This window comes from Populus trichocarpa, chromosome 9 (genome assembly GCF_000002775.5).
Source record: "Populus trichocarpa isolate Nisqually-1 chromosome 9, P.trichocarpa_v4.1, whole genome shotgun sequence".
Taxonomy (NCBI): Eukaryota; Viridiplantae; Streptophyta; class Magnoliopsida; order Malpighiales; family Salicaceae; genus Populus; species Populus trichocarpa.
Window position 1 is genome coordinate 10,911,873 of NC_037293.2, and position 25,130 is coordinate 10,937,002.

The following is a 25,130-nucleotide window of genomic DNA, read 5'->3' on the forward strand; positions in this document are numbered from 1 at the left end:
ATAATATAGTTGATATTGTAAATGAACCACGTTGTTAATAATATATATGATGACCAAACTAATTTAGGTGTGATCCCCCTTACCTAGAATAGATGCTTTGACAATCTCCTCAAGCAACCATGTTTTTTTTGTGAATTAATATCAACCACAATGGTTGTTGATTGGAGACCAGATCCATTATTTTGAAAATAAAATAATAATAAAATTGACCCTTGAGCTATTTTTTTAATCTTTGTGTGTTGTTACTATTGTGATGCAGTGCTTTTCAATTCTTTTAAAAATAAATTAAATTATTTTTTTTCAAACATTAAAACCATATAAAAAAATATTAATTTAATATTTTTTCAAGACAAACATGATTCCAATTTCCAAACATGAAAATAGACCTTTCATGAATTAATGATAATTCTACTCACCACCAAACCTCACAAGATTTTTTTAATGATGAATAAAAGTCCCTAACTTAAATGGCAAGTAGCATTTCTCCACTTTGCATGGTCGTCATGCTTTGAGAAAATATTATAATTAATAAAAAAATTCTCCATTCCAAAACAAAGAGATTTATCCCACTCTTTGGAAAATAAAATAATTCTAGATCTTAAGTTTTGGAAAAAGATGAGAAATTTCATGTGCATGGAAGAAAAAAAAAAAAAAAAAAAGGTCCTAAGATAACTCAAGCATGTGGTTAGATTACCTTGCAACCCGAGACAGCCGATGGTTAAGCCTCAACAAGCCCCTTGTCATGCGTTTCCCGCGAAATTTGCCAGTTTCCCAACGACCTAAAATTAAAATTATTAGTAATAAAGAATATATAAATAATTTATTGTTTGTTTTTGTTTTTGTTTTTTTTTTAAATAACACCACTTCCCATAATTTTTCTTAATTCTCTTTTCAGCGCACATAAATTTTCTTGACCACTTTTCCCTTTACTTGCCAACACTTTCTTCTCCAGATTTGACCTGTTTACATTTTTGTTCTTTACTGGCTTTTACTGTTCTTTTTCAGATTAGCCCATTTGTTTAACTGATCTTCACCGAAGCACTCATGTTTAGTTTATTAAAAAAAAATTATAATCTCTTAAGTTTCATCAGTTAAGTGGGTGGTGATTTTTGGCGGCAATTTCAAAAATAATAAATGGGTACAAAAATATTTAGGTACATATCTTTTTTGTTGTCTTGTTTTGTTTATCTTATGTATGATTCACCTTTTGTTTTTATATGTATTTTCAAGATCTTGTTGGGGTATTTATGTTTATAGTTTTATCTCATGGCGAGCTAGCATGTGGATTAATGTAATGAGAAAGGGTTTCTTTTTTTTTTTTCCTGAGTTTGGATTATTCAAGGGGAATCTATTAATGGGTTGTATTTATATTTCTCATGTGGTAGCTGTGAGTGCCTAATATGGTGGTGGGGCATGACCATGTAAATTCTTTTGTGTTGCAGAGACTGAAACGCTTGTTTCAAGGGGTGGAAAGGGTGTTAAAGAGAATAAATTTGCAGAGTTTCTGGGAATTCTAGGAGGAAGAGAATATACATGGATGCTTTGATGTTGTGGAAGTAAGTTATCAAGAATAAAAGAAAAAATGACAGTTGAGGAGCTGGAAGCTAAGGCTACTGAAAGGAGGAATGTGTTAGTTGGGATAAGAATAGATAGTCATAGCAGAGAACTACTTAGCTGGGCTATTGCAAAGGTTGCTGAACCTGGTGATTGTGTTGTTGCTGTTCATGTTTGTGGAAGTTCTGGTAATGCTTTCAACAGTTCAGTGGTGTTTTTCTTCTATTTTTTTTAAAAAGTTTTGCATGATTTTGATGAAACATGAGCTGTTGATGCAGGCCATGCTTTGAGAGACAAGCCTTTGTTGGATAGTTATTTAGAAGTCTATGATGGTCTATGTTCCATGAAGAAGGTCCGTAATCAAAAACCTTGTAGCACTTTTTCCTGGCCCTCCGGTGGGAAAGTAAAAGTTGCAGATGACAATGATTTTTTTTGCTTTGGCTTTAGGTAGGCCTCTCTGGTCAGATAGCCAAAGGGATTTCGGTTAGAAGGACTCTGGTTAGAGAGGCAAAGAACTATGCTGCTGTAGCCGTAATTGTGGGGATCAGTAGCCAGGCAGCTCTAAGGTAGGGGCAGGTAGAAACGCAAGTTCTGCATCAATCATGGTTTAATGCTTCTTTTCTAATTAGCCTAGATAGATTTCATTTTCAGGGTCTGGGCTTCTACTGCTAAGTATTGCGCCAAGCGACTGCGTCCAACCACAGATATTATGGCCATCCACAATGGAAAAATTGTGTTTAGAAGGTGCAACAACAATCAACTACCAGGTTTGGTACTTGTGTCCTAAAATAAAAATCCATTTAGCAGATCCTGAGAAGATAATAATTGATGTTGCTTTCGATTATGTCAGGCCTCGGTGGAGATCCAAAACCAAGTTTTAATATAAATGAAAATTTAAGTTTTAGAGAAATCCAATCTGAATTCGGAGATTCTGAAGCATATACTGAAATATCTAGTTTTGAACTGCTATCAAGAGATGAGATTGGAGAAATAAAGGATGAAGTTTGCAGCACTGTAAATGCACGTAAGAAGAGATCAAATTCTCTTTTTTCTGGTGATTTTTTGGATCAGAGACCTGGTTGGCCCCTCCTCCGAAGAGCAAGTTCAGCCATTCCACTGAACTTGCATTCCAGGAAACTGTCTGTAGTACAGTGGGCAATGAGCTTACCGGATCGCTCCTCTCAACAAGATCCTCGCGTTTCAACAGCAGAAGAAAGAGAGATAAGTAACATCTTGGAAGATAGCAATAGGAGTAGATCTTCTGCATCAGGTGAACTAGAAAATGGCTCGGATATTCTGCTGAAAGTAAGCTCACCTAGTTTTCTGTCAGGCATATGCAACAAGGTTCTGAAAGGCGCAACTTCGAATTTTCACTCAGGTTTTTACCCTGAATCAATCACATGAGATTAGACTAATTGAATTTCCTCTCTTGCCTGACAAAAAATTTCTGATCTTTCTGACAGAAAATTTGATTGGGAAAGGGGGATGTAGCAGTGTGTACAAGGGGATTCTTCCAGATGGCAAGCCAGTGGCAGTGAAGGTTCAGAAATCATCCCAGAAAGCAATGAAAGATCTTGCTCTTGAAGTTGAAATCATCTCCTCATTGAACCACAAGCACATCACACCTCTTGTTGATGTCTGCATCAAAGATGCTGATCTCATTTACGTCTATGATTTTTTATCTAAAGGAAGCTTAGAGGAAAACTTACATGGTAAGTCTTTACCGACCTGCGCATGTTTTTCTTCACTAGTGAATCTTGACAGAAACAATTCTGATGTGAAACTATGTGTAGGAAAGAGCAAAGACAAATCTCCATTGTCATGGGAACTGAGGTTCGATATAGCTGTTAAAATTGCAGAAGCCCTATACTACCTGCACAACGAATGTTCTCGGCCTGTTATTCATAGAGATGTCAAGTCTTCAAACATTCTTCTCTCAGATGGATTTGAACCACAGGTATTCTGCTGAGACTCGTGCAGATTATCGGTAGCCACAAATGAAAATTATCACAAAATTATGGCATGACTTGTTTTATTCTACTCGACAGTTGTCCGATTTCGGGCTGGCAATATGGGGACCGGCAACTACATCGTTTGTGACTCTAGGCGATGTTGTTGGAACATTTGGATATCTTGCTCCTGAATATTTCATGTATGGGAAAGTCAGCGACAAAATTGATGTCTATGCTTTTGGTGTAGTTCTACTTGAATTGCTATCAGGAAGAAAACCAATTAGTTCCGAGAACACCAAGAGCCAAGAGAGTTTGGTCTTGTGGGTAAGAGTTTCTCAGGTCACCACAACTACAAAATACTATATCTCTATTAATCACAAGCATCAATAACAGTAAATTCTGTGAGTTTCAGGCAAAACCAATAATAGAGAGTGGGAATGCAATAGGCTTAGTGGATCCAAACTTGAATGGAAACTTTGATGAGGTTCAAATGCAACGAATGGTTCTTGCAGCAACACACTGCATTACACGAGCAGCTAGACTACGTCCTAAAATGAGTGAGGTACTAATTTAAACCTGCGGCTGGATTCTCAGGAAATTTAATTTGGTTGTCATGGTAGATTTTCTTAACCTTTTTTTTTTCTTTCAGATACTGAAGCTCCTAAGAGGAGATAAAGAACCGGAAAAGTGGGTGAACCCTCAAAATAAGGATCTTCAGGATCCAGAAAACCAGGATAATGATGATGAAGTTTATCCAAACTCTAGTGCAGAGTCACATTTAAGTCTTGCATTGCTTGATGTTGATTATGATTCCACATCATTTAGTAGTTGGGAGCATGGAAATAATCTTTCTATTGAGGAGTATTTTAAAGATAGGTGGAGCCGATCATCAAGCTTCAATTAGTTTACTTTGCACTCTATTCAATATTCTTGACTACCTGTTTCAGAGCCTAGGTTATCACATAATTCTGTACAAATAGTTTGTAACCTTGTGCCTGTACAGTTAAGGGGGAAAAAAAAAGGTTTACGCCCTGCAGCGAGGTGTTTTGAAGATGTAGACTTGTAAAATTCTTGTTTAAAGTGATAATGAGAGAGGATTAAGGTTCAAGCCTATCAAGAGCTTGTTTTTTGAATCTTTGAGACTACAGAAGAAACACGGAGAATGCAATTTTTCTAACAGACAAGGGCATTTGCTCTATCTGAATCAAAATCTGCAGAAAAATGAACAACGCAACAACAATTCGTGATAGCTTGACTATCTAGATTCTCCACAAAAAAAAGGAAAGAAACAAAGTAACAGAAAACGGCTTCAGCATACAGAGGCTTGTGTTATGATGAATTGTCACTGTAATTTAGATCCTACTGAAAACATTAGCGAATAGAAAAGCTGATAATCACATTTTGATCATAGGAAAGCTGGGTATAGAAATACTAGAGGCTTACAAACACAAATTTATTTACACAGACGATAAAGATGCACAGATTCAGGTGACAGTTTTAGAATGGTATTGTAAATGGCAAGGCATATATCTCAGCTTGGGCCAAATACTGAGCTGTTGGGTATAGAGAAGAAATCGGGTGAGACAATCTATCATTGCTAGCTCTATAGATTTTAGTGTAATCACTTCTAGGCAGTCTCTCGGGCTTCCTCTCGTAGAGCCAAACTAGATTATCAAATTCCGGGTTCCCGCTCTTCATGGGAAGGGGAATCCAGTTTACATCTAGCTCCCAAAAGTTTAATTCTGTATGCTGCAAGCCACTTCCAGAGTATTGGGATATAAGAGCCGACGCAGCCTTCCTATCTCTTACGAGCTCAGTTTGAGAACATGAATGGCACAACTCAACACCAGGTCTATCCGATTCAAAGGCAGTGGTTGTGGACTCACTGCAGGTAGAAAAGAACTCCTCTTCGGAGCAGCTTTTGGGCAATTCAGATTTCTCTTGGACAAGAAAATCCATTGCTGTAATAGAGCACACTGGTTTACCAAACACCAGATCTTGATCTTCATGCCCTTGCAATTGGATATCAATCCAAAAAACGCTTCCTGTTTTAACAAACACAAAAGGCACGTATCAGGAACAAACATATAAACATCCAGAAAGAGTAGCAAATAGAAATGCACTCACCATGACTTTGGCACCTTTCAGTCCCCTTCCTCTCGGCACTCTGGCTGGTGCCAAAAGAGTCATATAAGCTGTCTGATATTGAAGGCTGCTTGAGCTCTTCGGCAAGACTAGTTCTCTCTGTTCTTCGAAATTCATGTTCATTCTTCGCTAGATAGTAGCTGCTTACATCGCCATCCTCTCTCCGGTGTTGCACCTGCCTTCTGTGAGGATTATACCTTTTCTTCTTAATCTGTCCCCCCTCCAATCCTTCTTCGATTTTTTGCCTCCTCTTCTCTTTCTTCTTCTCCTCTTTCTTCCTTCGCTTCTCAACCTCGGCCTTTTCTCTCCTGACCTTTAAAATGGAGAAGGCCAACACTAAACTTGAGAAACTGACTTACACGAAGATGACATAACTCGGAAGCAATATCAAGCAAATGCAGAGGAAATTAAGAATTAAAAAGCCTGAGTTTCTATACAAGCACAATAATTTCAGCTTACTTTTCTGAAAATTTTCAAAATCAAGTTTATTCAACTCTAATGCATAGTTTCATATTATTCTAAGTACTCCAACAGCTTGTGGATTTGAACAAGCAAGAAAAACTCAAAATTGAAGATAGTTGAAATGTACGAGTTCTTTCGAGCAACTCTAATGCATAGTTTCATATTATTCAAAGTACTCCAACAGCTTGTGGATTTGAACAAGCAAGAAAAACTCAAAACTGAAGATAGTTGAAATGTACGAGTTCTTACGAGTAGAACTAATGAAAATAAGAACATGTAATTAAAAAGTTTATCTTTTATCAATTCCCTGAACCGCCAAACAATCAACATCAACTTAATTTGGGTCCAAAAAACCTGAAGCCAAGCTATCAAGAACGAAATCACAACTATGTTGTCTCCCTCTCTAATCTCTTAAAACCCTCACTTATTCTTCCTATACAAGTAACGTTGTCACAAAATTGCAAGTCAAAATTACGCCATACCTCATATATGATGATAACAAGAACCCATCAAGATTCAAGGTCTGGCTTGTAACTAAACAAATCAAGAATCAACTAAAGTTAAGAATCAATAACTAACCTTAATCAACTCTATCAAGGCTTCCCCTTTCACTCCGTTCCACACGTACCCTGGTGGAGGGAACCGTATACACCTTGACATAGTGATTGTTCTACTCTTAAAACCACTTTTAAACCACGAAACACTAATTGATGCTGTCTAAAAACCACAAAACTAGCAAAATTGTGATAAACCCACAATTTATTTTCTGTTATTTGGCGTAAATTATCAGGCTATGAAGTAAACCGTGTTCAGGCCTCAGGGTATGCAGTTTCTAGGAAACTTAAATAGTTTTTGGCTTTCGTTGATACTACTAGTTTGTTTAATAAAAGATCAAGGAGCTAATTAAGCCTAAAACTGAAGCGAAGTATAGAGGGTTTCCATATAAAGAGCGTGATATTAGGGGATTGATAAAAGGAATGCAGAGATTTTGTGCATAGTGGAAGCAAATACATAAATTGTGATCCTTCCACGATTATTTTCTTGCTGGAGGGATTTTCCTGGGTTATGTTATTTCCCTTTTCCAATATTTGGACCTGCTCCATTTTTATTTTATTTTTTTCATGAGCGACCTCGTGGGCATCGAGCTATCTCTATTTTAGATTCCACTCTTTCAAGGTTTTAATCCGGCAATTTAGAAGTAAAATTGCAAATACTATAGATCAAGTTGCTCACCAAGAATAGCACTGATCTAGTCAGTGAGTGATTATATTCCCCATCAGATTTACCTTCAATGCCAGATCATCAGAAATCCATGATGTTTTTTTTTTAAGTAGTCGAATTATAATTCAGATAGCATGCTTTTATCAAAATAAGCAGGTAATCCATGATTCAGGAGTAGAGGTTAGAAAAAAACTGAAAAAATGATTAAACTGAGAAAATAAAAAAAAATAACTGAAAAAACCGAATCGTGAAAAAAAACTGATTAAACCGATTAGAATTTTAAAAAAATCAAGCGGTTCGGTTCGGTTTTGGTTTTATAAGTCTGAAACCGAAAAAGCCAAACCGGAAAAAACCGAGACAGCGGTTTGAACCGGTTTTTTCCCCAAAATAACCGAACTGAAACTGGTCGGTTTGAACCGGTTTCGATTTGGTTTCGGCTTTTTAAAAAAAAAAACCGGTTTTAGTTACTTTTTTTATAAAAATCAAACCGAACTGAAAATAATCATCTCTATACAAGAGGCATACTTATGCAAAGTTTAGATTACAAATCATGATGATTAACTCGAGTTAATAAAAAATATTAAAATTAAAAAAAATATTATTTTTTAAAAATTAAATGGGTCTCCGGGGATAAAAATAAGTCTTTAAAATCCTAAATTAAATTGTCTGATGAGATCAGATATAATGGATAATTTTGATGCTTGCAAGGTAAAAACCATCATCTAATTATTAAATAAATAAAAAACGTTCACATATATCAAATTAATGTATCTCCAGTTTGTTTTTAAATCAAAGTTTTTTTTCCTCGAAGTTAATCAAAATTTGAGGGAGCAAGGGGTTTGAAATTTCGGTGTGCATTAATGTGGGTGTGATCCAAATGCATTTAGCATTTTGGAAGGCATTATTATATTGCATTAATGTGGGTGTGATCCAAATGATAAATGGCAGCTTCTATTTTTACACGCATGAAAATAATTAATTCTTTTTTAGTGGAATGATATAAAATGTTAAACTCTTACCATATAAATTTATATTTTCTTTTTCATGAGAAAATCAAGAAAAGGCTATGTGTTTCATTATTATTATTATTATTATTATTATTATTATTATTATGTATCTATGTCCATAGGCTCATTTCTTTATGAATTTATTTGTTGATAATAATTTGGTAAAGGAAAAATCATAAAGACCCCATGATTGAACAAACTAATTACTTGATCATTTTATGCTATTGATGTTGGTTGCAACTCTCGTCCCGATTGATTTAGGTCTTATTTGTATTTAAAATATTTTAAAAAAAATTAAAAAAATTTTATTTTTTTATTTTAAATTAATAATTTTTAGTATTTTTAAATAATTTTGATGCGTTGATATCAAAATAATTTTTAAAAAATAAAAAATATTATTTTAATATATTACTAAGTAAAAACCAATTTGAAAAGGAAAAACAACTAGGATATTTATTAAACTTTAACAAAACTTATTTGTCCTTTACAAATTTTTTAAAAAAAAATTATTTTAAATTAATATTTTTTATGTTTTTAGATAATTTTGATGCGCTGATATTAAAAATAATTTTTAAAAAATAAAAAAATATATTATTTTAATATATATTTTTAGTGAAAAGCAATCGAAACCTAGGTTGTATTTAACTTTAACAAAACTTATTGTCCTTTACAAATACGTGTCAATCAAAGGAAGCTGATTATGTTATAATTATTTTCATTAATTATGTTATATACTTGGAAAAAAGAGTTTAAACGTGTTTAATCTTTTTTAGCTGGTGGTCTTGAGATCGTGAGTGCATGTCAGTCTTGGCTCTAATCTTGAATCTCTACTTATCAATCCAACCTCTTCAGTTTTTCCCCAAATTGAATCTAAGCTTCCAAGTTTTAGGAACTAATTATATTAATTTTAAAGTTGATTTGGTGGTTAAAATCGTTTTTTATTTTTATTTTTATTTTTATTTTATGGGTTTAAACTTTAAAGCTATTGTTCCATAGAATTATTAATTTCATTTAAATAATTCTAAATCTACCGGGAATCCATTTCGTTTTTTCCATTATAACAAAATGCAATAATCCACAAATTTGCTCGTAAGATTTATCTTATTTTGGAAACAAATAAAAAAATTATCACGTAATCATTGTTTATTCAAATTTTAATTTAACAACGTTATTATTTTGGAAGTTTCATGAATTACCCCTGAAAAATTAATAAAAAAAAGATTTTTAATTAACGAAATTGACCTGGGGGATATGTTCCTACAAACAATTAATTAATAATTAATAAAAGAAACCAAATTCTCTTATAAATCTAAGAAATGGACGGTCATGATTTAGATCAAAGAAAACTCTCACCAGGATGGCCCACAATAAATGTCTTCACACCATAAAACAAAATCGACCATACAATTTTAAAAAAAAAACGTTAATAAAAAAAAAAATCGACCATACAATTTCTCGATATTTTTGTAATTTTAGGTACTAGTCCCTCAAATACCTATAAATTGACAGCTAAGGGGACCAATCGTCTTTCATTCTTGACTGCGTTAATTAGAAGAGAGACCTTTGCTTTCGTTCCCTCTATCTTTCTTTTATGGAATAGGAACCAAATTCATCTTCTCTGGTACGCTCATTTTTACTTTATTTAGCTTTATTACTCTCCATTTTAAGTTTTTTTTTTTCCTTTTTGAGGAACTGCCACTTGGTGTTTAGGGTTATTTATGATTATGGTTATGATTTTTCATGGATTCTGTCTTGACTGTCTTTTTATTTCCATCTCTCTCTTTCGGTCGTTGCCACATAAACCTTAGTTTTGTCGAAGTATCTTAATTTCTCTGCTTTTGATTTCATGTTCATGGTAAATATTTTTTTTTTTTAATAATTATTTCCATTGATCGAGTTGTGTTTTTTTTTTTGCTTTGATTGCTATCGGGGTTGAATTAGTTGAATTTGTGATATTTTAGCATTTTGTGTTTGGGTTTTGGTGGATTTTCCGAGTTGCTTACTTAAAATCCATCTTTTGCAGCTTAGGAGTGCATTTTTGTGCTCACAAATTTATCATCTGGGTGTTACTAAATTCTGGTAAAAGATAGGATTCGATTGAAATTATCATCCGGGTCAGCATCAAAATTTCGAATTTATACTTGCTTCATCGGATTTTGGATCTGCCTTTCTTTTGTTTGGCAAATTTGTGCTATAATGGACGATGGAGAGTTAGATTATTCAAACCAAGAATTGTTTTTGAGTCCGAATATGGATGATCTTCCAAGCAGTTGTTCTTATGGTTTCTTGGATGAGCTACTGATGGATACTCCTCATGCTTGTACTCATACACACACATGCAATCCTCCTGGTCCCGATAATCCTCACACACACGTTTGCTTTCATGCACATACAAAACTTTTGTCCTCTTCTGAGGACAAGGTTGAGAGTGAAGACACTGCGGAGTCCATAGAGAAAAAGTCAAAGAAACGGCCATTGGGCAATAGGGAGGCTGTCCGAAAGTATAGGGAGAAGAAGAAGGCAAAGGCTGCCTCTTTGGAGGATGAAGTTAAGCGTTTGCGAGCTTTGAACCAACAGTTACTAAAGAGGCTGCAAGGACAGGCTGCATTGGAGGCAGAGGTTGCAAGGCTCAAGTGTTTACTGGTAGACATCAGGGGGAGAATTGAAGGGGAGATTGGATCTTTTCCATATCAGAAATCAGCTAATAATGTGAATTTGACCAATTTTCCTGGTTCTCTTGTGATGAATCCATGTAATATAAGGTGTGATGATCAGGTTTATTGCCAGCATCCTGGGTTGGATGGCAAAGGTGGAGAAGGTGAAGCATTGAAAGGACAAGGGTTTAACAGTTGTGAGTTTGAGAACCTTCAGTGTATGGAGTATCAGAATTCAGGAATGAGAGACTTACCTGGGTGTAGCATTGGGAATGAGGAAATGAATGGCAATTCTTCCAGTGCAAACAAGAGGAAAGGTGAAACTCATTGTTCTTAATATTTTGCTTTTAATCGAACTGTGGATGTAGGATGAGCTGATTGATTAACAACCAACTTGAGTATAATTGGTTTGATCTATTTTTTTAAGAAGAACTTGTTGATTGCCTTGTTATTATAAACTGTAGTGGGATGAATTCTGGAAATTAGGTCAAGCACTTGTTGTGTTTTGCTTACTGTGCAACTATAAAGCATGTATTCCTGTGATAAAAGACTTTGATTGCATGTAGAGAATGAAGTGAATGTTAAAAGGATATAAGTGAGACCTTCCATGGAAAGTTTGCTTAAGGCACTTGTTCTCATTTCACCTCAAAGAGTCATCTCATTCACATTGTATGTTACCTGGAAAAACAATCCCAAACTGGAGAAAGGTGTGATCATGTGTATTAAATGGTATTTTCCAGCCATATACAAGATTAAGGTGTTTTAAATGGTATGGACTACACTGCTGATGTCTTCTTGTAGTTGCATTGATCGAGTAGCTAATGAACCAAATTTGGATTTTGTTACTGATTGTGGTGTTTTTATCCTGTTAGGAGGGGCTTGTGAAGCAACAGTAAGTTGAAGAACTGTCAAACTGAGGTCAGCATTTTCAGTGAGGATGCATGTGCTTCCACTAAGTACTTCTGTTGAGTGGCAGCATCAGCTTCATCAATATGCCTTTTTGGGTTTGGTTAGTTTTTAATTCCTTTCCCTTTTCATTTTGTGTATTTCTTCATCCAGGTGTTGGGTTACTCGGCTGAAGCTGCCTAGCTGGTGTTTGGTTAGTTTGTGAAATTGGCTGAAAAAATCCTTTGTAAAATGGAGACTTGATGGATCCTTTGCTAGTAGAACTTATGAGCGGAGACCGACCTATGGTTTTCTATGAAGCTCAACTTACATTTACAAAGCTTTAAATCAACCATATTCTTTATATCCAAGCTTGACCTTAACAACAAGTAGGAGTGGTGTTGTTTGATGAAGATATTGTTGATACGGTCCCCTTTCTTCTTTCTTTTTACAAGTTTTGGCAGTTTGTTTAAGAATTTTTACATTCCCAAGCAATATGATTTCTTTATTGCTGAATTACAGAATTTGGTAAGGTGGGAACGTGTTTGACGTTTCATTAGTGAATCAAACAATTTGCTGTCTGTAATCGATCCGAGTGTCCTGTGAATTGTGAAATTTGCGTTCAGAACTTGCTGCTTACCATGACTGAGACAGGAATAGCAAGGTATGGTGAGGTTAATCTTTCCAAATTCAATATTGTTTCGTACCTTGGTACTTCTTTGCAACAAGGGAAAAGAGGATTCTGTGTTAAATAGTTATTCAAGTAGAAACAGTATGTTTAGAGTGAAAGGGCTGTCAATTTAATGTTGAAAGCTGCTAATCTTCTTATTTATGCACCCTTTGTAAGGAAATGGTGGAGTAGAGCCTTAAGGTCCTCAAGGGGTAGTTGGATTTACTGCCCCTTTCAACTTCTGTCTCTAGTTAACATGGTCTTTCTTGCTTTTGCTCATTTTATTTAGAGACACAAAAAAAGTTACGAATTGAAAGCAGTTTTGGACCAACTAGGTTATGTTAATTGGAGGATAATTGTTATCGTTTGGATGTCAAGATTGCTTCACTTCACTGGATTTTTTATTATTATTTTTTTTCATTGAAGGAAGAAAATTAGAATTTAGATAATGCATATCTTTGGATGAATGAAGTTTAGCATCACCAACAGTAAACCATCAGAATGAATTCTGTGCTTTAGAAAAACACAGATCTGATAAAAGTTCTACAAATAACTGATGTCCTCAGTTTCTCATCCATTCGCTTTGGTTATTTTCAAAGTGTTCCTAGAATCCATCTAGTTTTCTGGGTACACTCGTTCTTGGTTCACCCTTAACACGAGATTAAGACCAAACAGTGAGTGGTAGGGTAACCATATCTGTGAGGATATATGTTACAGGCTGACAGGGAATCAGAAAACTTCCAATTTTGATGGATGGCTATTTGGTTATATGTTTGAATGTTTAGTTCTACAGAAAATTTTATAAGCAAAAAGATCATAACTGCACAATATAACTTCCTTGACCCCACAATTTGATCTGAGCTACTTGCACCCTCGTATGTAGAAGCACCATATCTGTTTTTGTGTTTTTTCTCCTCCCAAAGCTGCGTGAAGAGAGCAACACAAGGCCTTTTATTTATGTTGGATCCGTGAAATTTCTGGCTGACCATGCCTGGTTGTATGTGTGATTTCTTATTCAACTATAATAAATATTTTTTAATCAACTTATGTGTCATGTGTTGTTGTCTTCCCAGATACTTTAATTTATTCTCTATGAATTATATTCTTGTCGCGTCCTTTTAGTTCTTGAGCTCAAAAGGGCAAGCTTTTTACCCTCCTTTCTTTTCCCTAAAGAAGAAGCCTCCCTTCTATGGCCCATAAAAGTAAAAAAATCTCTAGTTATTAAAAGAGAAAATTTGGATCCAGGACCTTCCCATAAATAGCTCCACTATTTTTTTTCCCTCGATTTTCTTTATGAAATTCTTTTTTTTTTACATGGAGTTTATAAAAAAATAATTAAGAGAAGCATCTCCTAAGCCAATAACTAATAAATATGTATCTGACTTCTAATATGCCCATTGATTGCTTTTTATATGGCCCGTCAATGGGCATATCTCTGAAGTCTCTCAATCTGTCATTTTCCCACGATTTACATTAAAATTCCAGTGAAGAAAGTAAATTTGACAAGTGTGGGTAATTTTAATATTAGGTTGTTTGAAGGTGTGGTTATAGTTGTTTTTTAAAATAATGATATGAAATATTAAAAAATATTAATTTAAAATTAAAAAAAAATTAATTAATTAATTTTTTTAAAAAAAATTTTAAATACAAAAACAAACAGATAAAGTCAACTCTCCCTCTAAACATGTGTTTGATTAAAAAAAAAAAATTATTCGTTATTCTTAACCATGGATAAAGGGACATCCCATTTCGTCAGAATCAATAAATAAAGAGCCATTTCAACATTTAATTTTCTTGGCTATTAATAGGAGATGCAATTACACTTTGCGGACTTAATAAATCTATCGCTAAATTCGAGGAATGCAAGGGAGGGAAAAACATGAGAATCAATATTGAAATTAAAACTCTAAAATAAGTACTTCAAAGGAAGAATAACAATACGGGGTGGTGAAGAAACTAACTAAAGAAATCAAGTGAGATAATTTCATCTCTTACATGAGATAATATCTTTTCCATCATAAAAAATCCATGCCTTGAGAGTTATCAACGCACGCACTTGTGTCTCCTATTCTTTGCAATATATCCCTGCAAAAGAATTGAATTCAAGGAATTAGGATCAAGACTAACAATGGTTGGGCAGAGACATGAACAGCAACGGAGACATTTTATGTTTTTTCAAGAGGAAAGTCTTTTGTCGAAAGAAAGAGAAACCAAACCAAATCATCATTAAGGAAGATTAATTACCCTCGTCCTCCAGGTTCTCAATATCCAAGTGGAGCTTCTCCATCTTAGGAGTGACCTTAAGCATAAAAACGGCAAAAAAAAAAAAAAATCAGAGAGAGGGGTTGATGAGAATTAATAAATATGATATTTTCAATAGAGGTGGGGCGTGAAAACTACACAGAGACCACACTCACCAGTACAATGATTGAAGGTATGATAGGTGAAAGTGCTATCGCTAAAGATTTCATGTGTAGACCATCGAGCATGGCAAGAATTGCAGCTAAAATACTGTGTTGGATAACTGCACGGGCAACAGCTAAGGAATCTTCACTCTTTCCAATATACTTCACATAGCTGAGTACAAGAATGGAAGTTGCAGCAAAATTCTTCGAAAGATCCAAGCTAGGCTCCATGTCAGTGCTGTTGTTGGCGTTAAGGTAGATCCATAGACCATAGAACCCACGTAAAAAGCAAATCAGAGTGCCAAGTCGTTCTCGTGTTCTGGATATGAGTTCTGTTTGCTTGTTATAGAACAAGTCCAATAAGTTTCGTTGATCTAAGAATCGAAGAAAACAATGTGTTGCGTATAAGGCGGGTGTGACCATGAAAAGGAATACCAAGTGATGATTAGCGGTAGGGTAATTCTTTCTTGTAGCAATGCATACGTTCGGGTACATCAACGCACTAGATGCTAAGCCTGCCAGACACATAAATAACTTGGTTAGGAACCTAGCTAATTCTACAGCCTCAGTCATGGTGCTATTTTGATTTTTGTGAGAGATGATACTTGATGTGTTATAGTTAAACCCTAGATATATAGCCGTCTGTGCGTGTAAGGTACAGTTGAGCTGTTTTATTAGGATTCTATCACCAAGTCTTTCCTATCACGATTCCATGTTCAAGTCATTGGATTGTTTTTAATAGGATTCTATCTCCAAGTCTTTTTTTTTTTTCTAATCATGGATTCTACGTCCAAGTCGAATGCACTTTGGATTGTTTTAATAGCATTGGATACTTGATATTTCAGATTATTATCTGCCATAAAATGGCTTGCTTGAACTATTTAGGTGCCCGATAATACAATTTAAATAAAGTCAGGCGGTAGCACTGCCACTAGCAAGGTGGTGATGCGTGCCATGGATAGCAAAAATACAGTTACGACTTTAAGGCGGTGCAAATCATGTTTTTAAAAAAATTTAAATATTTTTAAAAAAAAAATTAATTTTTTAATATTTTAAATCGTTTTAAAAATAATCTTTAAAGAATAAAAAAACATCATTTTAATACATTTCAGTATGAAAAATTCTTTAAAAAGCAACTACAACGAAACTCGCAGATGATGTTATCCCATGAAACACACGTTAAAGCTATCCGGTTTTCATCTCCGATCAACTAGTATTAAGCATGAAGGGGCACAAATTGCATATAAAATGTTTAAATTAACAGTAGTTGGCCATGTTTGGTGCGAAGGTTAAAAACAAATCATCGTCTCGTTGCCTAATTAAGCTACGAAGATCGGCTTTTCGCTCATTTCTCAGCTAGAGGTGGCTCCTCAGCAGATGCTATGTCATCTTCATCACGATAGATACTTTCAGCCATTTGCCACACTTGAAGTGTGTTGTCATCAGCCACGCTTGAGATGACCCATGGTTCATTTTTATTCCATGAAAAATCTGATATCTTGGCCTTGTGACCTCCGTGAGAGAAAAGAAGTTCTGGTGGGCCGTCGTCAGCATCTAACTCTAACTGCTCCTCACCAATCCTGAAGGCATCAAGATAGTGGTTAGATAATTTTCATGGAACATACAATAATATTTTCATAACATATCCAGCCCTTATCGATAAAACCAGAAAGGACAGGGATTTTATTGGATGGTTAAGGTCCTCATATGATGATGAAAATCCAGTGATTTGGAGATCGTATAATTGATCACTTGAAGTTGCTAAACACTGTAGTAAGCGGCAATTGCTAATGACCAAGCTATACAGTCAACTAGCAATTCAGGTACCGTATTCATCTTTTTAATTAATAGAAGGAAGAAGGATAAGAGATCATCCAAACTCCATCTCTAATCACTGAATCTAACAAAGGCTGGAGTTGATTACAACTATTCCAATAAGAAACAAAAATTATCGACTATTTTTCTCTATTAGGACATCTAATGAGAGAGAAATGGAGCAAAAGAAAACCACGTCATACTATTAAAGGGAAATGGATCAAAACTAAATTACTCCATCTTTGAACATATTCACAAATGTCTGATGAAAATACCTGTTCAGATCCCAAACGTTCAACCTTCTGTCATCAGCAGAGGATGCTAGCACTGTTTCATGATTAGGATCCCATTCTACTTGGAATACCTCTTCTCTGTCAGAAATAAGCATCGCAACAGATAGAAGTAGTCAATGCCATGGGGAAATAAACTACAGATATAGAAGAAATGCCACCACCCAGGGGCCAGAATGCAGGGCCATCCAGAATGCATATCACTTGTCTCTTTTTTTATAAACAAAAACTTAAACAACACCGGTCACAAAATTTATTGCAGTGTTAATATAAGATGATACAAACACATCGATTTGCAAGTATTGAAAATTTTTCCATTCTCGATACCAATAAAGAAAAGAGAGCTGCACAACGGTGATATTCGAAATACAAGGTTCAGATGTACGTGTACTATAACTATTTGCACCTCTAATTGGTAATCCGTGGAAACCCCATTGAAATAGAAAAATTGAATAATGCAGCTAAAACATTAGAAAGACAATTCCTAAAGTTGTAAGACAGTTCAGTTGAATGAATGCATTCCAAAAGGGTAAAACCTTTCAGAATGCAGAATAACAGCTGTGGTCATGCAACTATATTCAAAATCATACAAGAGGTAGAAAACATACGTGTTACTACGTAAAGCATGCAGTGGTACAGTCAGCTTCCGCATATCAAACAGACCAACAGTTGCATCAGAAGAAGCTGTGGCCAGAATCCATTCATTGTATGGATTGAACGATAGATAGTTAATCTGGTACCGAGAAACAAAGTGTTATGAGAAAGAAAAACATTTCAAGATCAAAATGAAGATTTCACAAGCAAAGCCACAAAAAGAAAGTCACTAATATTACACCAAGTAGACAGGCAGGTATTCCCAAAACAATAAAACATGCATACATGAGAAAAACAAGCATACAAAAAACATCGAGGTGAGATTGCTTCACCTCTTTCTCATGAGCTTTAACAGAATGTTGGATTTGATTTGTGCGCAAGTCCCAGATAATTAATTGACAATCATCCCCCACAGAACCAAACAAATTTTCATTCTTCAAGTGCCATGACACATCTTCAACCACACTTTCATGGGCCTATAAAAGCATTTCCAACTCCAACAATTAACCATTTAGCACACACCATGATTGCAAAGATTAACCTTATTGATTAAAAGGGACAGAAAAGGTCCTGAGGTTACCTCATAAACTTGCAACGCACCAAGCACTTTATCTTGAGCAACGGCAGACACATCCCACAAACATATTCTATTATCATGTGAACCACTCACAAGATAACCCTGCTTAAATGGACTCCACGACAATCCATACCCTTCTTTATCATGGCCAGTTAACCTTAAATCCGGATCACAGCCATCCCTTTGTTTCCTCTCTGCCTGTTTGGTAGAATCAAACACATAAACCTCGCAACCACTAGTCTTTGCACCAACAATAGCAGGATTTTGTGGCATACTTCGTGCCCTGTTCACCTCTCCATCAACACGAATCTTCTGTGTAATTTCCACCTATTAATCCAAAAAAAATAAATCAGCTACGTGTTTCTTTTTTATTCAGACATCAAAAGAATACTTGTATCCAATGATAATTGAGGAGATGATACATAAATGCAAAAATTTGAGCAAAAAACTTTATGTTCACGGAACAGTTCTTGAAACAAAAATATAGCACATTCAATTATTTGTTCCACCTAAAAAGTAACACCCTCGTCATAACTTAATAATCACATTCAGCAATTTCATTGGAAACTGAAAATAAGAATGCATGTCGCAGCAGCTAGGAAAGCAAATATATAGACTATTTCAAGACAGATACAAATGTAACAGTTGATAGTTAATAGTTAAAATCAATCAAAAATAATAAAGCAATGCAGGGGTTCAAACAATCAAATGCATATCATGCAAAAATACAACACATGTTGTAACACTTCAGCTAGTAGATTACAGCCCAAAATTTAACTCGGGAGACTAAGAAAACAATACTTGAAAACCCAGAGAACCACACTCAAAAACAACATTCAGCTAGCTATTTTATCAAACACTCAACAACCACAAAGAAACCCAAAAAAAATTAAATTTGACCTCCTGAATCATAAAATAATCGCGGACCCGAGGCTGCAAACGAAATTTAAACTGATAACCACAAAAACAAAACCCAAAATTTAAACTTTCAACTTCGGAATCACGGAATTTGCTCAAAACTGAATCAAAACACCGGTAACCCAAAAAAAACCAACAATAAAAAACAACATTTCATGTTAGTAATTTCACCAAACACTTAATACTCGCACGAAAAAGAGCCCCGCAAGCCAAATCTCACCTTAGGAATCACAGAATTCGTAGAACTGCCACTAGCGTCAATCTTGGCTTCGGCGACCGAAGTGGGCAGCACAGCATCAGCAATCAAGAGATAGTTGGGGAAATCATCAGAAGTGTGAGTCCCAAGAACCAGCTTGTGAACGGAGAAAGACGACGGGTCGGTTGAGTGAGGCAGTGGAGTTGCGAGTGGTACCCATTGGACGGTTAGAGATGGCCACTCGAGAGGGTGAGAGATGACGAAGTCATAGAGAAATGGCGTGTTCTTCTTCCATACAGAGAATTCTTCATCAAGTTGATCTTGTCCCACATCCTGATCATCCTCCACCGGTGCCATTTTCGTTTTCTTTCTCGAGATATTTTTCTTCTTGTCTTCCCCCCTTTGTGTGTGCTGTTACTTGGGAGTTTTAGGGTCTTCTAGTTTCCCGCGAAAAATGTGAAGAGAAATGGGCTAAGACCAAGCTCTTCTTTTGAATAAAGCCCAAGTTGATTTAGTCCCGGCCTAGTATATTGACCTGAAAAACATGGAGTCCAAGACTTGATTGAAGCCCCAATTATACGAGCTTAAACTCGTTTTCATTAAAGATTCGACTCACTAAATTATATGAGTCGTGACTCCTTGGTTGGTTGGATTTAAGAAAGCAAGCATTTATTTAAGATATATATATATATATATTTATTTATTTATTTAAGATATATATGTGTGTGCGTGTGTACTGAATTACAACCGCACGATAATCGCTTCTGTCACTTCCAAGAGGAAAGATTGAGAACAGTATTCTAATTTTAATTGCAAAATAACAGTGATGGTATTGCAAAATTTAGGACTCTGATTTTGATCCTCTTCAGCTTTATGAAAATGAAGATTTATTTAAAATGAAGATTTTCATTTTCATTTAATTATTATCTCAAAAAAAACTCCTAAATAATATAAATTTGTCGAAATTGTGAGGTACAAATAAATTTATTTCAGAGATAATTATAATTTTATAATAAATTTATATAATTTCTAAATAAAAAAAAAAAGCGATAATAATCAATTACTAGCTTTTCAGGCTTTCAAATGCACGTGCATCATGGGGTAATGTATTATTAGAGAAAACAAATATTTCATTTCTTAGAAATACCAGTAAAAAAAAAAATACAGATAGAGAATAATAAAAGACTACAGCGTACAAGAAAGGAAAATTAAAAACATAATTAAAAGCCTTGAAATCAAAGCACAAAAATAAACTAACTACAATCACGATCATCACATAACAGCACAAGCTGTAGGGTTCTCATCACTGAAAGCAGTAGTGTATCGAACCTCGAAGGAGCTCGCACGTGCGAATTGGGACACTTGTGGGTCCTGATTACTTCTCACGTACCCAGCAGGGGCCTTTTTGTCGTAAACCCCAGCTGTATAAGGGTGGGCCACCGTGTCATATGGCACGTATGGCCACAGCTCTGCCTTCTTACCCGTGCGATGTGCAATGCGAGCGAGCACCCTTGCTGGCTCCACATATCCAACGACTGTCACCTTGTTTGACTTTCTATCCACAAGCACTTGACTAACACCCTTCATTCCCTCTAGTGATCTCTTCACTTTGCGCTCACATCCTTCACAGTCTAAGCGTATCTTCACCTCCACCGTCTGATCATCACATTGAAACAATCACTCAATGTAAGCGTGGCAACTCATAAAAATATCAGAAACATTTGGTGGGCCACAAGGGCGTCAAAATATCAGAAACATTTGGTGGGCCACAAGGGATTTTGCTATTTTATGAGGACGATACCAAAATGCCTTTCTTTATGATGGTGATCTTTTTCACCTTGCGAGAACCCGTGAGGGACATAATCAGCATCTTCTCATTTTTCATAAATCATATTCATTGCTAGTTCAAAGGTACAGCCATGGAACCAGATCGGTTACAAGGATTGATATGGGAAAGTATATATATGTCATTAGAGTGGTGAGTCGACATGCGAGTTATCGGGTTAATTGAGTTTAAGTTATTTTTATTAAAACGAATTCATTTTTTTTCTTGTCCGGACTTAGATGGAATCATTCGGAATCGATGTTTTTTCCAGTTTAATTCAAAATCTAGCTCGGATTAGGGTTTGGGTTCGGATTGCAAATTTTCATATCAATCCATTGAGTCAAGCCGAGTTTAGCATGGATACAAATCGACAAGAAAACTTCTCCGTGCGGTTCAAGAAGTTGTTAGTTTTAGAGTGAAAAAAACCTTGAGCAATTTCTATCGTTTAATAACAAAAACTGAGTCTAAAACCATAAGAGAGATCTGGGATTGCTAAGGAATTTTAAAAGGCGACGCGAAATTATCCAAGGAGAGATTCAAGGATACAATAGATAAGACTACGAGTGAATTGCTTGTATGTTCTAACTATGAAACCAACTGAATTTCAAGAGCTCAAGCTTGTAGCTTGCTCTGTCAAGACAGTTTCTTTCTTTAGCTTATATATATATAAAAAAAAAATTGTGTGAGGTTAAAGAGTTGTGGCAATAACAGATACCTGCAATTGCTTATATGTTATACCTATGAAACCGACGGAATCTCATGAACTCATGCTTGTTGCTTGTTCTATCTAAACAAGGTTTCTCTCTTTAGCTTATATATGTAAAAAAGAGCAGAGTACGAGGAAAGAGTTGGCAAAATGTTACATACCTGCAATTGCCTGTATTTCCTGTGCCTTGAACTGCCACGAGAGCAGTCAAAGATACCAGACATATGATCAAGAACGCCCATTTCTTTATAACTTTTCTTGATTCGTGAAAAAGATAAAGGAATCCTTAAGGCAGTGAGAATATAGAAAATATAAAGAATTAATGCACAGAAAAGCACCAAAGGGATTTGAAAAGTGTTTGAAATATTAGGACAGTTTTTGACGGACATATCATCTGAGGAGTCCTCCATTTAAATAAGCAACCTTGCAAGTGGGTCTCTTTGGCTCTATCAGTCGTCGGATTTTTTTCTTTTTTGTGTGTCATTGTGCTGGCTTCTTGGCACGTATCCTGGTTGCTTCTTCAGATTCTATCATGGCTGGTGGCTCGTTCCTATCCATATACCGACATCAAGTGGGTCCCGTTGCACGACCTGTGAGGTGGGCCCCACAAACGCCCAAATACTTGAAACAGGGTTATGGTTAGTGTGGATGTTTTCTTTTTTTCTTGGTTAGGATCGGATCAGAGGTTTATTTTTTGGTCCATTCAGAGGTTGTCCCGTTGGAAAAGGTTTGCGAAGTTAAATCGTTATTCACGGCTTTCTAACGCGTTTGAAATTACAATTTTTTAAAAAAAATTAATTTTTTTTTATGTTTTTTATTGTTTTAATTCACTGATCTTACAAATAATTTTAAAAAAATAATAAAAATATTTTAATATATTTTCAAGATAAACAACACTTTAAAAATCAACCGCCGATAAATCTTCAAATACCTTTTTAATCATCATTAAATTAGAAAAAAAAAGAATTTAAGGATATTTATCATTACTTTTTTAAATATAGAACTTCAAATTCACATATTAAATGTTTACGAGCTATTTAAGATGAGAGCTTTCATCCTATAACAATCTTGATAGGTAATTTAGTTGGATTCCTTTTGCCTGATAATTTACCTTTCTCCTCTCTTGTCTATATTTCTCATATTTTCTGATTTTTGTTTTATATTTTACAGTTTTTAGATCTAATGGTGGAAATAAATTAGCTAAAATTAATGATCTAAATCTAAAAGTAAAAATAAAGATTGAAATTGTAAAATGTTAATATGAATGCTTGTGGAAAAAATAAAATATTTTGGCTGTGTCTCTGTCATCTCTATCTTCCTTTTGCTAGAGGGATAGAAAACTTGATAAAATCATTATCTATACATGTAAAAACCCATTTTTATCTCCATACCCGGGACTACATGTGTTTATATACCTCAAGTTTTATCTTTTCTATTATAAAATAACAACCAAGCACTAAAATCACTATACTTGTAGGAAAAATATTATAGCTAAAATTAAGCCCTATGGGAAAAAATGTCATAGCTAAAATCATTATTTATTCTTTTACAAATTACTATGTAATAAAGCCGGGGTATTTTTTATTTTGAATTTTATCCTTGGTTTTTTATTTTATATAATTGAGCTTTTTTAAACATAAATTAGCATCCTGTTGCAAGTTTTTTTCAAGAGATAATTGATTTGAAAGTAAGAGGATTGGGGTAAAAATATGGGTAAAAAAATGGTGGCATTCAAATTTATTTTAAATGTAAATTTGAATATCCGATCTTTTTTAGCTATTAAATAATTAGTCCCTTTAATTTATAAAAAATAATTTTAATAACAAATTTTATTTTCATCATTTTCCAGTTTTTTTTTTTTGTGAAATGAGAGAGAGGTGATCATCTTATTCTAACATGGATAGAAAACGTTGTCGTTACAACAATTCTGGACACCATAGTGGTAGATTTATGTTCAAAATGGTTTCATATAGCAATGAGAGTTTAAATTATGTGTTTTTTTAATCTTGAAAGTGTCTTGAAAACAAACTCGGAAAGATTTTTAATTTCGAGTTAATTTTAGGTTTTCATGTTTTTGAAGATTATGAATTGATTTAATAAGGTTCATAGTATATTTTCTACGTGCTTGGAGTTGAAAATGAGTTTTTATAATAAAAAACCAGCAACCCTGTTTTTACAACTACTATATCGCCTGGAATTTAGATATTCTAAATGACACGTCGTCTATCTTTTTTAAGCTGAACTATAATGAACAGTATATCATCTGCCTCATTACCTTAAAAAAATTAAACACCTGTGTGCGGGCATTTTATTCGTGGGTAGGCCACTTGATTTGATCTTTTTTTTTACTTTTTTATACCGTTTTGAGCCTTTTCAAATTCAAACTTTTTTTAAAAAATATTTTTTTAAGTTTGTATTTAATTTCTATGTGATTTTTTCTGGGTGCTTGTTTAGTTTTTTTTAAAGTGCGATTATTTTTTAATTGTATTGTATGTGTTTGGTTTTTGAAGAGATTAGCATAATTCACCTGTATTTTTTATATATATTTTTTATATATTAAATTTATTTTTAAAAATATAAAATATTTATTTTTTTATAATATTTTTAACACGTGCAACATTGCATAGTATGGTTTTTTATTTTTATTTTATTTAACTAACAAACCATAATAAAAGACCCTTTTTTTCAGATTTTAAAGACAAAAATGTATTTTTACTTTGCATCTTCAAAATTTATTTTTAACATTTTTATATCAAAATAATCTAAAAATATATATATTTATTTTTTAAAAAAATAAAAAGACAGTTGGAACGCATACTCAAACACCATGTAACTAGCGACTCTTCTTGCTTAGTTTTTCGGCTGTACAATGGCACAGCTGGACGGCATGGCAGGGGCAAGTGGATGCCCATTGAGGCTATAGTAACTGGCACAAAGCAGCGTGTATTTACCTAATCTTATCTCCCATGTCGCCCTTGATGTTACACCCTCCACCAGGTGGGTTTGCCTGCCTTCGATGCAAGAACTTTCATCCGAATTTACTGTTTCAAGCATTTAATAATTAATCAGTTCATCAAATAGAGCTTCGATACTGCATGTGCATGACGTGCATCTTCCAGTTTAATTGTCTATATCAACAGTTTACCAGATTAATATGTTTTGCGAATCAAGTCATATCATCTTTGTCCACTGGTGAATTTGCAGTCTGTCGCTTTCTATTTTTAAAAACATTGAAACCCGCGTGTATCTGGATT

General features: G+C 34.6%; 6 protein-coding genes across 11 annotated transcripts; 2 read left to right on the forward strand and 4 right to left on the reverse strand.

Moving 5' to 3' along the window:
* The first annotated feature begins 901 nt into the window (after positions 1-901).
* On the forward strand, positions 902-4,639 carry LOC7494247 (protein kinase STUNTED). 3 transcript variants are annotated; one of them, XM_024608161.2, is made up of 11 exons: positions 902-1,154; positions 1,443-1,742; positions 1,833-1,906; positions 2,002-2,120; positions 2,206-2,321; positions 2,405-2,932; positions 3,018-3,266; positions 3,348-3,511; positions 3,603-3,830; positions 3,919-4,068; positions 4,156-4,639. In XM_024608161.2, exons 2-11 carry the CDS (start codon positions 1,583-1,585, stop codon positions 4,408-4,410), a joined length of 2,043 nt encoding a protein of 680 aa, XP_024463929.1. In that variant the 5' UTR covers positions 902-1,154; positions 1,443-1,582; the 3' UTR covers positions 4,411-4,639. The 3 variants fall into 3 exon arrangements, with proteins under 3 accessions (XP_024463929.1, XP_024463928.1, XP_024463930.1); XM_024608160.2 differs by lacking the exon at positions 902-1,154 and having other exon boundaries at positions 1,298-1,742; XM_024608162.2 differs by lacking the exons at positions 902-1,154; positions 1,443-1,742; positions 1,833-1,906 and having other exon boundaries at positions 2,193-2,321.
* Positions 4,640-4,882: 243 nt separating this feature from the next.
* Positions 4,883-7,138, reverse strand: LOC7472116 (uncharacterized). The gene is made up of 3 exons (XM_002312926.4): positions 6,693-7,138; positions 5,634-5,964; positions 4,883-5,551 (listed from the first exon to the last, which is right to left on the reverse strand). Exons 1-3 carry the CDS (start codon positions 6,771-6,773, stop codon positions 5,004-5,006), a joined length of 960 nt encoding a protein of 319 aa, XP_002312962.3. The 5' UTR covers positions 6,774-7,138; the 3' UTR covers positions 4,883-5,003.
* A 2,663-nt stretch (positions 7,139-9,801) lies between these two features.
* LOC7494246 (basic leucine zipper 23) lies at positions 9,802-13,593 on the forward strand. 4 transcript variants are annotated; one of them, XR_002983805.2, is made up of 4 exons: positions 9,802-9,962; positions 10,365-11,312; positions 11,868-12,004; positions 12,403-13,593. XR_002983805.2 is itself a non-coding variant. In XM_024608941.2 (4 exons), exons 2-3 carry the CDS (start codon positions 10,538-10,540, stop codon positions 11,894-11,896), a joined length of 804 nt encoding a protein of 267 aa, XP_024464709.1. In that variant the 5' UTR covers positions 9,802-9,962; positions 10,365-10,537; the 3' UTR covers positions 11,897-11,913; positions 12,055-12,269. The 4 variants fall into 4 exon arrangements, 2 of the variants coding, with proteins under 2 accessions (XP_024464709.1, XP_024464706.1); XM_024608941.2 differs by lacking the exon at positions 12,403-13,593 and adding an exon at positions 12,055-12,269 and having other exon boundaries at positions 11,868-11,913; XR_008060138.1 differs by lacking the exon at positions 9,802-9,962 and adding an exon at positions 9,979-10,196.
* Positions 13,594-14,421: 828 nt separating this feature from the next.
* On the reverse strand, positions 14,422-15,573 carry LOC7494245 (uncharacterized). Its single transcript, XM_002312925.3, has 3 exons — positions 14,968-15,573; positions 14,795-14,849; positions 14,422-14,635 (listed from the first exon to the last, which is right to left on the reverse strand). Exons 1-3 carry the CDS (start codon positions 15,526-15,528, stop codon positions 14,616-14,618), a joined length of 636 nt encoding a protein of 211 aa, XP_002312961.1. The 5' UTR covers positions 15,529-15,573; the 3' UTR covers positions 14,422-14,615.
* A 598-nt stretch (positions 15,574-16,171) lies between these two features.
* LOC7494244 (WD-40 repeat-containing protein MSI2) lies at positions 16,172-19,816 on the reverse strand. Its single transcript, XM_024608176.2, has 6 exons — positions 19,370-19,816; positions 18,235-18,558; positions 17,987-18,130; positions 17,669-17,793; positions 17,046-17,141; positions 16,172-16,535 (listed from the first exon to the last, which is right to left on the reverse strand). Exons 1-6 carry the CDS (start codon positions 19,700-19,702, stop codon positions 16,301-16,303), a joined length of 1,257 nt encoding a protein of 418 aa, XP_024463944.1. The 5' UTR covers positions 19,703-19,816; the 3' UTR covers positions 16,172-16,300.
* Positions 19,817-20,454: 638 nt separating this feature from the next.
* On the reverse strand, positions 20,455-22,335 carry LOC112328606 (heavy metal-associated isoprenylated plant protein 26). Its single transcript, XM_024608033.2, has 2 exons — positions 22,038-22,335; positions 20,455-21,001 (listed from the first exon to the last, which is right to left on the reverse strand). Exons 1-2 carry the CDS (start codon positions 22,284-22,286, stop codon positions 20,618-20,620), a joined length of 633 nt encoding a protein of 210 aa, XP_024463801.2. The 5' UTR covers positions 22,287-22,335; the 3' UTR covers positions 20,455-20,617.
* Between the last annotated feature and the right edge of the window lie 2,795 nt (positions 22,336-25,130).

What these genes read in the sequence shown, in the direction of transcription:
- LOC7494247 (XM_024608161.2), top strand. Translation starts at nt 1,583, where the DNA reads ATGACAGTTGAGGAGCTGGAAGCTAAGGCTACTGAAAGGAGGAATGTG. An exon ending in CAACAACAATCAACTACCAG is followed by an intron (nt 2,322 to 2,404) that starts GTTTGGTACTTG and finishes CGATTATGTCAG; the next exon opens with GCCTCGGTGGAGATCCAAAA. An exon ending in CAGATGGATTTGAACCACAG is followed by an intron (nt 3,512 to 3,602) that starts GTATTCTGCTGA and finishes TCTACTCGACAG; the next exon opens with TTGTCCGATTTCGGGCTGGC.
- LOC7472116 (XM_002312926.4), bottom strand. Translation starts at nt 6,773, where the DNA reads ATGTCAAGGTGTATACGGTTCCCTCCACCAGGGTACGTGTGGAACGGA. An exon ending in CCTTGATAGAGTTGATTAAG is followed by an intron (nt 5,965 to 6,692) that starts GTTAGTTATTGA and finishes TCCATTTTAAAG; the next exon opens with GTCAGGAGAGAAAAGGCCGA. An exon ending in TGAAAGGTGCCAAAGTCATG is followed by an intron (nt 5,552 to 5,633) that starts GTGAGTGCATTT and finishes TTGTTAAAACAG; the next exon opens with GAAGCGTTTTTTGGATTGAT.
- LOC7494246 (XM_024608938.2), top strand. Translation starts at nt 10,538, where the DNA reads ATGGACGATGGAGAGTTAGATTATTCAAACCAAGAATTGTTTTTGAGT. An exon ending in CAGTGCAAACAAGAGGAAAG is followed by an intron (nt 11,313 to 11,867) that starts GTGAAACTCATT and finishes TTATCCTGTTAG; the next exon opens with GAGGGGCTTGTGAAGCAACA.
- LOC7494245 (XM_002312925.3), bottom strand. Translation starts at nt 15,528, where the DNA reads ATGACTGAGGCTGTAGAATTAGCTAGGTTCCTAACCAAGTTATTTATG. An exon ending in TACCTTCAATCATTGTACTG is followed by an intron (nt 14,850 to 14,967) that starts GTGAGTGTGGTC and finishes TTTATGCTTAAG; the next exon opens with GTCACTCCTAAGATGGAGAA. An exon ending in TGAGAACCTGGAGGACGAGG is followed by an intron (nt 14,636 to 14,794) that starts GTAATTAATCTT and finishes ATTCTTTTGCAG; the next exon opens with GGATATATTGCAAAGAATAG.
- LOC7494244 (XM_024608176.2), bottom strand. Translation starts at nt 19,702, where the DNA reads ATGGCACCGGTGGAGGATGATCAGGATGTGGGACAAGATCAACTTGAT. An exon ending in CGAATTCTGTGATTCCTAAG is followed by an intron (nt 18,559 to 19,369) that starts GTGAGATTTGGC and finishes TTGGATTAATAG; the next exon opens with GTGGAAATTACACAGAAGAT. An exon ending in CATGCTTTACGTAGTAACAC is followed by an intron (nt 17,142 to 17,668) that starts GTATGTTTTCTA and finishes TATTTCTGACAG; the next exon opens with AGAAGAGGTATTCCAAGTAG.
- LOC112328606 (XM_024608033.2), bottom strand. Translation starts at nt 22,286, where the DNA reads ATGGAGGACTCCTCAGATGATATGTCCGTCAAAAACTGTCCTAATATT. An exon ending in GGAAATACAGGCAATTGCAG is followed by an intron (nt 21,002 to 22,037) that starts GTATGTAACATT and finishes TGTGATGATCAG; the next exon opens with ACGGTGGAGGTGAAGATACG.